The sequence below is a fragment of the Ailuropoda melanoleuca genome, chromosome 1, assembly GCF_002007445.2.
Source record: "Ailuropoda melanoleuca isolate Jingjing chromosome 1, ASM200744v2, whole genome shotgun sequence".
In the NCBI taxonomy this organism is placed as follows: Eukaryota; Metazoa; Chordata; class Mammalia; order Carnivora; family Ursidae; genus Ailuropoda; species Ailuropoda melanoleuca.
In genome coordinates this window covers 111,324,793-111,336,970 of record NC_048218.1, presented here as the reverse complement: position 1 = coordinate 111,336,970, position 12,178 = coordinate 111,324,793, and the positions used below count along the sequence as shown (strand labels likewise).

The following is a 12,178-nucleotide window of genomic DNA, read 5'->3' as shown; positions in this document are numbered from 1 at the left end:
AGGACACACAGGCGAGGCCTCACCTCGGCCAGGCCAGCCCCAGGGGCCTGGGACTTCTGCATACAAGTGCTCTGAGTGGCCTCACACACAAGCAAGTCACGCCACAGGGGCCCCTGAAGAATAAGGGACGCCCACTCCTCTCCGGGTCACCGGGACCAAGGACTAATTTCACACTATTCGAATTCTCCCAGAAGGAGCTGAGAGGCTTGGAGAGCTGTTAGCTGAGGCTTCTTCACTGCTTGGCCCCACACCCCAAGTCCGAGTGCCAGCCACCCCTCCCTTCCCATCTCAGGGCTCTCCTGCATTCTAGAGCACTCAGTGGGCAGAAACCTCCAAGAGCGGAGAACAGTGATTTTCAGACAGCCAGCAGGCCATGAAAGACGGTCACGGGGCACAGCCGTCGTTTGGATTGTCAATGAGGAAGAACGGAGAAGGAGAGCATCTGCAGACATGCACCTCTGTGTCACGCACGGTATTCTCAGACGCCCCCAGCAGAACGTGTCTAAGTGGCCCTGGATGCCAGCAGCTCGTTCCTGCCCTCTGGGACCTTACCCGTCCAGGTGCTGCTGCCAGATACAGTTGTCTCCGAAAGGGGCCTCCTCAGCAGGAAAGCCAGGACCTCCGGGAACTCTCCAGCCTGAGACCCCAGATGCAGACAGTAACCGTGTACCCACGCTGTCGCCTGCCCCTCTGCTGTCACACAGCTCTGCGTGCTCTCAGTGTTCCACACACCCTCCCACCTGACTGCTTTTGCTCTGAACCCTTACCCCACACAGCTGTTCTTCCCCCCTCCACCCAGGAATCATGAGAGTTCCTTTCTTAACTGGTGTTCAGCCCTTAGTGCCCTTTCCCGCGTGGGAAATCACACCGGTGTTGGGGCCATGCCGCATGCCAGCTCCTGGCTTTCTGCAAGTTACCAGATGGGGCCCACCTGAGCTCAGTCTAGGTCTATCAGATGGGAATGCTGCCCCCATTAAACTTCTATTGTGTATTAGGTCACCTAGTCTGTACTATTTTTGTTACAGCAGCTCAAACGACTACGATAAAGTTGTAAGGAGTAATGCAGAATGATATCTTGTGCCCTTTACCCAGTTTCCCCCAATGGGAGCATTTTGCAGAACTAGGGTACCGAGGGCGCCTGGGTGGCTCAGTTGGTTAAGCATCTGCCTTCGGCTCAAGGCGTGATCCCAGGGTCCTGGGATCGAGCCCCACAGCTGACTCCCTGCTCAGCAGGGCATCTGCTTGACCCTCTTGCTCTGGTCCTCCCCCCTACTCATGCTCGCTTGCTCTCTCCTCTCTCTCAAATAAATAAATAAAATCTTGAAGAAAAAAAAAGAGAACTAGAGTTGGGGTTTACACCCAGGGTATGACATTAACACAACCTACCAATGCTCTTCAGATTACCTGTTTTTCTTATGCTCGTTTTCCTGTTGGGTTTAGTTTTATACAACTTTGTCACATGTGTGACATCGCCACAGTCAAGATACTGAGCCATCCGTTATCAAAAGAACCCCCCTGATGCCCTATTCCCACCCCTACTCATCATCCCCTAAACCCTAGCATCCTCTCAATTTCTAAAATGTGTCATTAAAAAAAAAAAAGCTATATACATGGAAACAAATCGTCTTTAGCCTTTCCGAACGGGCTTTTTCTACTCAGCAGAATTCCCTGGAGAGTTGTCCACATGTTGTGTGTGTGTGTGTATAATAAGTAGTTGGTTCTGTGAAAATGAATGAAAGGAAATTTCATTCAGAATGGAGTGGGACGGCCAACAGGGGGAGCTCTCACACACTACCATTTGTTATCGAGTACCCACCCAATGGGAAGAGAGGCACCTTGCACCTGGATACTATTTTAGCTACTACTTTGCTGCCCCAGTAGAAAGAAGGAGATTACACGAAGGACCCCTCTTTACCCCCGCAACAGACCAGCCAATGAGAGGCAGACATAGCCCAGCCAATGAGAAACTGTCCCAGCTTGGCCAATGAGAGGCAGTCCCAGCTCAGCCAATGAGAAACTGTCCCAGCTCAGCCAATGAGAAGCCAGTATATTTTGAGTTTCCAGTTTATTCCAATGGACTTCTTGTTATGCCAACCCTCTCAAATTCCGCCTTCCTCTGTAAGAGTGGACCTTTCCTTTGTTTTAGGGATTCACCTCTGGTTTTGCCTGAACCTGGGTTGTCTCAGATCGCATTTCTCTTCTAGTCTTGAATAAAGCCATTATGCTAATAAAATAACCAGTAGTTTTATTTTTAAAAGCAGCAGGTCCTTTTGTTGCCAAGCATTGTGCCATGATGCGGGCGCTCCGGTGTGTTTAAAACCATTCACCCGCTGAGAGACAGCCAAGCTGTTTCCACTTATAAGCTATTAAGAATAAAGCTGCTATGAAATTTCATGTACAGGTTCTTGTGTGAACATACCTTTTCATTTCTCTGGGAAAAATACCAAGAATGCACTCGCTAGGTAGTAGGGTAATTACACATTTAGTCTTACAAGAAACTGCCAAATTGTTCCCTGCGGGGGCTGTAAGACTTTGCATTCTGGTTAGCGATGGATGAGAAATCCAGTTTCCGCACAACCTCACCAGTACTTGATGTTATAATTATTTTTTTTTATTTTAGCCGTTCGGATCATTGTGCACTGATCTCTCGTGGTGGTTTTAATTTGCACTTCCCTGGTGTCTAACGGTGTTGAGCACCTTTGGATGTGCATAAGACATCTGAAAAAGCCTCTTTGGGGGCAGAGTTTGTCTGCGTCTTTTCCTCATTTTTTAATTGGATCGTTTGGGGGGTTTGTTGTTTGGTGATTCTCGTTGAGATTTGAGAGTACTTTGCCTATTCTAGATGCAAGTTCTTTGTTGGGTAGACCGTTTGCTAATATGGCAAATATTTTCTTCCAGTCTGTAGCTCGTTTTGTTTTGTTTCGTTTTGTTCTCTTCATACGAACTTTCACTGGGAAAAATTCTTTCTGATCTTGATATCAGTTGATCAATTTTCTCTTTTGTAGATTCACGCTTTTGTTGCCAAACCTAAGAATTATTTGCCCTGCCCTAGATCCTGAGGATTTCCCCTATGCTTTTCTTTAAAGTTTTTTGGTGTTACATTTTGCATGTAAGTTCATGATCCATTTTTAGGTGGGATGGTTTGGTGAAGTTGGTTTCTGGCTTTTTGTGCTTTTTGCCTGTAAGACGTCTAATGGCTCCAGGAAGACCCTCCTTCCTCCAGTGAATTTTCCTTTGCTCCCTTGAGATACGTTAGTTGAGCATGTTTGTGTGGGTCTATTTCTGGCTTTTGTCTTCTGTTCTAGGCTTAACCACTAACAGCCTACCGTTGACTGGAATCCTTACCAATAATACAAACAATCAATGAACACATATTTTATATGTTCTATGGATCATATACTGTGTTCTTATAATAAAGAAAGCTCGAGAAGAGAAAATAAGAGTAAGAAAATCATAGGGAAAAGAGAACACATTTAGAGTGCTGTCCTGTAAAATATCCACCTATCAGGGTACCCACACGGTTCAAGTCCAGGTTGTTCAAGGGTTGACTATATAGTCTTTTCACTCGATACAACCAGACATCCATCCTGTCTCGCACTCACACTTGCTGGTGGCTCACACAGTCCAGATGCTCAGCTAAGTATCTCATTTAAAGAACCACAGTTCTGGAAACTTTGATTTTCAGTGAGCAGGTACATGATAAGTTTATTCTGGGAGAGACGTTAAAATGCCGAGACATTGGGGCACCTGGGTGGCTCAGACCAGCAAGTGTTGACTCTTGGTTTCTGCTCAGTTCATGATCTCAGGGTCGTGAGATCGAGCCCCACGTCGGACTCTGTGCTCAGTGGGGAGTCTGCTTGAGATTCTCTCTCTTCCTCTGTCCCTCCCTCTGCTCATGCTCCCTCTCTCCCTCTTTCTCTCTCCAATCAATCAATCAACCTTTTAAAAAAAATACTTGAGACCTTATTTGGCTTTCTGAAAATCTCCCAGCAAAAATTATTTTATTCATGAAATAAATGTACAAAATATAAAACTACATTGTCATGCTAATTAGTTACATACAAACATAGCAAAATTTATAAAATAAGAAAATTCAGTCTGATTATTTAAAAATTTTTGTTAAGACTACTAAATTAAATGTTAAAATTAAGCATAGTTTTACCTATATGATACAAAATAATAAATGTGTAATATTATGAATTTCAGTGTATGCAAAAAATATTAGCAAACATTTTAAACCGGCAAATGCTACCATGCTTTTACATTAAAAGCTTACAACCTTAAGGCATAATAAATCAATCTTTTTCTTAGTATAAACTATGACACAATATTCTGGAGTTAAATTTTTTTGAAACAGAAAAAATTATTTCTACAAAGATTGCAGAACCACATAAAGGAAAAGATTTTGAGTTTCTTCTGGGTAGAGTCTAAATAGTTGATCATAATCGAAATGCCACGAACGGAGACTTGCACGTCAGATGATGGTGGGATGGGGAGGAAGTGGATGGTTCCAAGACACTGGGACATCCCAGACCAGCGAGGCTCGGTGCTTCACATCCCAGAGAGATACACGAAGCAACGCCCAACGCTTGTACCATCTATGCAACATGATGTCAAATCGGCTCTAAGATAAATTATCGCATAAGAATCTATGTTCATAAAATAGAGCAGGAGCCCCATAAGTATAGCCGTCATGTCGTCCAATCCTACTCGGCCATCAGAAAGTGATCCTAGGTGCATATTAGCGGGGGGTTTAGTTGAGCTCTCCTGGCGTGGATGCCGATGGAGATGGGGTTCCTCCTGTAATGCCAAGGGAAGAGATGGGTCGATGGGGAAAGAGACATAAAGATGACATTTTTTTACAAATTAAGAATTTTTACCTATTAATTTTAAGGAACAAAGAGCGCGTATTTCTGTCCTTATTTTTCAGGACCACTCCTGAAGTCTACATAAAAATGTAACGCACGGTCCTACCTGCCCGCCCGTTTCATACCTGGGGACCCTCCATCAACACCTTGTGCGCAGCTAGAACGGCAGGGGCCCCGACCAAACTCTGGGCTGTGCCTGCACATGCTGGAAGCCCCCCTGACAGGGACATCAGTGTGCTGAGCGGGAAGGGGAGGGAGTGGGCAGGAGAGAGGGGACGGGGTCTCAGGGTCCCTGCGCCTCCCCAGCCCCAGAGGTCACCGCATGGCTCCTGTCTCCACACCAAGTCCTGGGCACTGTCATCAGTGTTGGCTCTTGCAAACTAGAAATTTGGGCCAGTGGCTACGGGCCAGCTTTCCAGCATGCCAAAAACACCAAGATCGGCAGCAAAAGTTGCAGTAAGGGAAAAAAAAAGAAAAAAGAAAAAAGCGATCCTGTGTCTCAAGGAGGGAAACAAGGATCCATAAGAAGACCGGCTGAGAAAGGGGCAGCACCAGGCTGTCAGCGCGAGCTCTTTCCAGCCAGATGGAAAACGCAAGCTCTGGGTTGGCTGTCCTTGCGGATCACGTTAAAAGCCAAGGCGGGCAGGAGAAGGAACAGGAAACAGAAGGGAAGAGCACAAGGCCTCCGGGAAATTCCAGTGAGGCTGGGAGCTGGGAGCTTCCGTGGGGACCCCTCAGCTACCCAGAGCATGGAAGCAGGTGCACCCAGCCCCGTGCAGATCCTGCCCATTACAGGGGCTCTGATGCTTCCCAGCCTTTCCGTTCCTCTCAGGTCAAGATAGCTTTGCTTATTGATTTATTTTCAAAGATTTCTTTATTTTAGAGAGAGAGCTGCAGGAGCAGGAGGGGCAGAGGGAGAGGGCGAATCTCAAGCAGACTCCGCGCTGAGCACGGAGCACACGGCAGGGCTCCATCTCACGACCCTGAGATCACGGGCAGAGCCAAAACCAAGAATCGGCCCCTCAACCGACAGAGCCACCCAGGCGCCCCAAGTTCACTAACTTAAACATGAATTACACAACACATGCAATGATTCCTTTCCTGATAGAAAGTTTATAAACTTACACTAATGTCAAATGATAACTCCTTGATTAGGTTATACATTTCGTTGGTGGTAAAGTAAATCCCACCTGCTTAAGGCAGTGCAGAAAAATCACGCTAAGCTTCCTGCAGTGTTGGGGGCGGGGAGCGTCTGCGCCCGTGGCACGTGAGGTGCTGGGCTGAAGATCCCCTCCCTCCATGGTGCTGTCATTCCTGCTCCATTCCTGAAACCCGCATCTGTCATGGTGCATAATAAGGTGCGCGTCTCTGAACTAACCCAGCGTATGTCTTACCTTGGGTAATACGTGTAATTAGAGAATAAAGTAATTCTGTACTGATGTACGTGGTCCTTCTCTTGCTACCACCAGACTGTGTTTCTAAGACTCTAATTTGTTTTAAAGGTTTCATTTATTTATTTGAGAGAGAGAGAGCGAGAGAGCAAGCATGAGCAGGGGGAGCTGCAGAAGGAGAGGGAGAAGCAGACTCCCCGCTGAGCAGGGAGCCGGATGCAGGGATCGATCTCACGAACCTGAGATCATGACCTGAGCTGAAACCAAGAGTCGGACACTGAACCGACTGAGCCCCCCAGATGCCCCCAGACTCTAATTTTTAAAAGCACAGCTGGCTCCGGCTTGTGGTTATAATACATGCAGTTTGGGGAAGGACGTCTCGGGCTGCCCAGCGGCGTCAGCTTCGTACTTGACTATGTCCATCGAGGTTTGTGTGTGTGAGACACTTCCCATATTTGGAAGCAGTGAGTGTCTCTAGAAATACTCACTTGGAGGAGGGGCATCTGTAATAAAGAACACGCATACAAGCTGTTCAACTGAATAGAAAGGAGTCGGTATTAAACGAATTAATACTTCTAATAATTACTTAAAATGACTAAAAGGCTGTATCGCTTAAAACAAGAAGCCACAGAACACAAGCAGTGTGGAAATGTTCACAGGCGCACCTTTCAGCGACAGGGAGCGTGAACTCGTCGCGCATCTGTCATGACCATGGAAACAGGACACGTCATTGACAGAGCAGCAGGGTCAGCGTGGGGCGGGCGCTGAGCAGGACATGGACGTCGCTGGGGTCATTTGGGGGCGGCGACCACCAGGGTAAGGGCTGGATGGGCAAGGCGGGCAGAGACCTTGCTGACAAATGTACGGCACGTGGAAGATGGAATAATTTCAAGTTTGAAGTGCGAGTTCTGCTTACAGAACTGAGGGCTTTTTATGAAGCTGCCCGGAGGGTACCAGCCAGGGAAACAGAGGTTCTCGCATCGTAGGGGCGAGGCTCCCGTACACTTGGTATTACTTGGTATCTTACTTGTTTGGTGTATCCAATGGAGTATCAGAGATTTTGACAGTTAAAAGAAAACGTAAAGCCACGGAAGTCATGACTGTCGCTATTCACAGGAAGAAAGAGGAGAGGGAAGCAGATATGATCCTTCTGTGTTGCTGTGGGTACCATACTTCTGTAGGGTTTTCCAGGGTTTGTAGATGACTCCATGTGGGATCCAAATGGACAAGAAATCTCAAAGAACAGAAGCCTCAGCAAACACGGTCTGCAGGGTGCACCTCACCTTGAATGTCCTCGGCGCCCCCAGGCATCTCCGGGTCTGGGTCCGACCCTGCATCCTGGCTGTCTTCGGGCTCCTGTGTGGACGGAGATGGGGGGGCCGCCCCGGAGGTCTGCAGGGTCCTCTTCTCTGAGTCAGCTCGCTGCTGTAGCCACTCATCCTTATACCCATTGCTGATAAGTTTGGAAAAGTTTGTGGGTGAACTGGCTTTTTGACCAGGCCTCAAAAAGAGAGAAATGAACGTCAAACCACTGTACAAAGGTTAATGATAGTCCAGACCAGGTCTCAGTGGGCGTGCTGATAATAATTGAGAAGCATTATTGTCCCTTAAACCATAAGGGAGATATTTTTCTCTTTCAATCTCAATGTCCCTCTCTCCATTTAAAAAATTTTTTTATTAAAAAAATTTTTTTAAAGATTTTATTTTCTTATTTGAGAGAGAGAGAGAGCACGAGCGAGAGAGCACAAGCAGGGGGAGCAGCAGAGTGAGAGGGAGAAGCAGTTTCCCCACTGAGCAGGGAGCCTGATGCGGGGCTCCATCCCAGGACGCAGGGATCATGACCTGAGCCGAAGCAGACGCTTAACCGACGGAGCCACCCAGGCACCCCTCTCTCCATTTGTTTAAACTCCATTTTATTTATTTATTTATTGAAGTCATCTCTACACCCAACGTGGGGTGCAAACTCACAACCCCGAGGTCAAGAGTCACACACTCTTCCCACGGAGCCAGCCGGGCACTGCCCCTTGTTCCCCGGGAGTTGCTTAGTTGTTTCTAAAACCTTCACTCATGACCGCCAATTAGAGGATAATGCTGCATTTCTCGGGGATGCCGTCTTCACAAAACACCGCCCTTCCCTGGGTGGTAATCGGTTGCTCGGATTCTACCATTTCTTTACCAAATTGTCACTTTCTTGATTAGCTCTTCCTTGACATTACAGATTATCTGTTGTAAACTGTAAGCCGGGGCGCCCGGCTGGCTCAGTTGGTGGAGCACATGACTCTTGATCTTGGGGTCGTGAGTTCGAACCCCACGAACTGGGGCGCAGGGTGGGGTGTAGAGATGACTCAATAAATAAAATTTAAAAAAATGAATTTAAATAAATAAGTTTTAAAAAAAAGATTATCTGGGGCGACTGGGTGGCTCAGTCGGTTAAGGGTCTGCCTTTGGCTCAGGTCATGATCTCAGGGTCCTGGGATTGAGCCCCACATCAAGCTCCCTACTCAGCGGGGAGTCTGCTTCTCCCTCTGCCCCTCCCCATGCTTGTGCTGTCTCTCTCTCTCTCTAATAAATAAATAAATAAATAACAAGTCTTGGTGAGGACAGGGTCCCCAGGGGGGTGTCCTGGGCAGGACACAGGCTCATGGGGGCAGAGCAGCTGGTTGGAGAAGTTCGGTGCCTGCATGGCACAGACATGGAGGGGGGACAGCTGTGCCCCACGGGGACACAACAGACACCAGGGGACGTGGCTGGGCCACGAGGGTGTGCCATCAAAGTCGCATCACCAAAACGTGTTCAAGGGAAGTGGGCATAATTAGGCTGCCATCAGCCCAGCACCTTGTCGTCATTACTGTACCTTTGTCCCCCAGACAGAGGACCAAAAAGCCCAAAGCTAAGCCCACCCCAGACACGTGGGCACTGCCGTGTACTTACATGGGAGGAAAGGAGAGTCTGCCTCCTGCAGGGTCTTTGGGGCCGAGCGGGGTCCCCACTTTGCTCGGGTACTTTGAGTTAATGGCTGGGAGCCTCACCTGTGCGAGGAAGCACACAGAACCATGGTTGAGGGACAGAAGCTCAGACGCTGAAGGAGGACAGTCCCAGACAAGGGACAAGACACATGGGACAGGATGACCCTGGGACGGGGTCATGACTCTAGGCCAAAACCATAGGAAAACACAGCTCAGCAAGCATCCCATGCGACAATCACGCCCCAGACATGACCCACGATGCCACGGCAGCAGCTCGGCCTCCCTATGAAGGGGCTCGGACCTTTGGGGGCGATGGAATAGCTCTGTGCCTTTGTGGCTCTGGTGGCTACACATTTGTCGACACCCACAGATCAGTGCTCAGTAAGAATGTGGATTTCCTCCATCTCAGTTACAGCGAAACTAAACGGGGAAAATGCTACAGGAAAACAGAATAAAAACAACAAAAAAGCAAAAAACCGAGCAAGCACACAGAGCCCACAGAGGTACTGCTGGCATTTACAGGGGGAGAAGGTCGCCTTTCAGAAAGGGAGACCCGCTCCAGCTCAGTCACCCCGGAGGCGAGTGCAACCCCACAATGCTGGTCATCCTCGGGGAACGTTTTGCCCTAAATATGGTCCCATGTCTGCCACATGCCGAGTGAAGGACCACAGCTGGGGAAGCTCTATGTCCCAGCTCTGCTCCCTGAGGCCCAGTCATGGGGGGGCCTGGGGGACACGGGGCAGGATAGCCAGGCCCTCAGGAGAGGCTAGGGACGGGCACATGTCAAATCCTAGCTTAATTTTGTACACGCGTCCAGCCACGTTCAAGTTCACACTCCGGTTGTGCCAAAGGTTCCGTGGGACACAAGAAGAAAATAACACAAGAACTCCCCCTGGTTTTGTGTAATTCGCTGTGTACAGAAGCGGGTGATGAAGATACATCCGGCCTATCCGAGCCCCCCAATGGGGTGCCCACACCCCCTGGCTGGCACCCACACTTCCCTCCTGGAACTCAACCATCCGCCGTGGTGGTGTCTTAAACCACAACCCATCGGCCACGGCCTCCTGAAGCACGGTGGCCGGCCCGGCCTTGCTTCCTTCCCCTGGGTTCAGCCACACACAGCTTCGGTCCGTGGCTCGGAGAGCCCACGGGCTTGGGGGCTGGTACAGCATCAGAGTTTCAAAGGGCCTCTAGATGCGCACTGTGGCTGTGCTACCCCCAAACACCCCCTTTGTCGCTTGACAGCGTGGTAGGCACTTACGTATCACTAAGACACGGACCTGGTCCTAAAAACAGTCCATTGCATTGAGCACACAGAGGTGCCACAGCCAGAGCCATGGCTGGAGGTTGGGGCTGTTCTGAGGAGGACCAGACAGCCGTGGCAGACCCTGACTTTCTACCTGCTGTCCAACGGCAGCATCCCCAAAACCAGCATTTCTCCCCAAAGCAGGACACCGAGAAGCCAAGCCTGGGAGTCAGGCACAGACGGTTCAGCCCAGGAAACCCACGGTTTCCCTCCCTGCGTCCCAAGAATGAAGACCCGGTACTGGAGGCTCGGTGGGCAATGCTCAGCCCCGGACAGTGGCACTCCAGCCTGGGGACTGGAAGGCCTTCGAATCGAGACATCCCGTCCCACATGGCCATGAACTAGAGATGGCCCTCGAGTTCCTAGCTGCTCTTTTAAAGGATGAATCCCCAGGGCACCTGGGGGGCTCAGTCGGTGAAGCGTCTGCCTTAGGCTCGGGTCATGATCCCAGGGTCCTGGGATCAAGTCCTGCATCAGGCTCCCTGCTCAGTGGGGAGTCTGCTTGTCCCTCTCCCTCTGCCCCTCTTTCCTCTGTGCCTCCCCCCTGCTTGTGCTTTCTCACTTGCTCTCTATCTGAAATAAATAAATACAATCTTTAAAAATAAGATCAAATAAAAATCCCCAAACAAGCCTCTCCTTTTGAAGCCAGCTGCTCCTTGGTGGTCCAATATCCCCCTGGAGGTTTGTACAGAGAAAAGCACCGTCTTCTCTTCTCTTATTATCAATACAGAGTATTCCAGGGAAATCTTCACTTAAGTACTTAAATACAGTAGACACATTTAGAGACTGAATAATGGGTAAATATAATATGTCCTTCCTATATGTGCTGAATAAGAAGGGGCAGGCCAAGGCTGCCCTAGGTAAGCATTAACTAGTTAAAACTCACTTAGTACAAGGTAATCTTACCTCATAGAGTCAACACTCATAAAAAGAAAAAAGTAATATTATCATGGCCTTTTGCCTTTCAGTAGATTCAAATGTAAAATACAGAACCGGGGCGCCTGGGGAGCTCAGTGGGTTCAGCGGCCGACTCTTGGCATCGGCTCAGGTCATGATCTCAGGGTCCTGGGACCCAGACTGTGTAGGGCTCCCTGCTCAGCGGGGAGTCAGCCTGAGACTCTCTCTCTGCCCCTCCCCTCCCACACATGTGCTCTCTCTCTAAAATAAATAAATCAATCTTTTTAAACAATAAAAACACAGAGCCATGGGAGTGTTGCAGGGACAAGAGACCCAGTGTCAGCTTATTCAGGGAATGGCAAGCACAGTGACACAGCCCGGCCCCCATCACCTTTTTCTTCTCCTTTTCGCGTTCCTCTGCCTCCCTTTGCCAAACTGTTTTCACGTCAAAGTCAAAAGGCCCTCTTCTGGACTCGTAGTTACCGTTGGTCTGATCGGGGTTGAACTCTTCGTAAACCATGTAATCAGGCATAGAGATGGCAGGGACCCTGCAGAGACAGGTGGGAGAGATCCAACCCGATGCCCCTTCCTCCCCTCCCCCTTCTCCCCTCTCCCTCCTCTTCCCTCCTCCATCCTTCTTCCTCCCCTCCCTCCTCCCTATTCCTTCCACTTTCCCTCTTCCCCTCCCTCTTCCCTCCGCCCTCCTCCCCCTCCCTCCCCTCCCTCCTCCATCCTTCCTATTCCTCTCCC

At 49.3% G+C, this 12,178-nt stretch overlaps 1 protein-coding gene across 1 annotated transcript in view; it reads right to left on the bottom strand.

Annotated features, from left to right (window-relative positions):
- Nucleotides 1-3,972: 3,972 nt before the first annotated feature.
- The window catches only part of C1H7orf57 (chromosome 1 C7orf57 homolog), a 16,491-nt gene continuing 8,285 nt past the window's right edge, over nt 3,973-12,178 (bottom strand). Inside the window, exons 4-8 of the mRNA XM_011227708.3 lie at nt 11,820-11,976; nt 9,191-9,288; nt 7,543-7,760; nt 6,748-6,762; nt 3,973-4,800 (exon numbers count right to left, since the gene is read on the bottom strand). Of these exons, the coding sequence (XP_011226010.1) occupies nt 4,754-4,800; nt 6,748-6,762; nt 7,543-7,760; nt 9,191-9,288; nt 11,820-11,976 (535 nt within the window). The 3' untranslated portion in view covers nt 3,973-4,753. The remainder of the gene's footprint in view (nt 4,801-6,747; nt 6,763-7,542; nt 7,761-9,190; nt 9,289-11,819; nt 11,977-12,178) is intronic.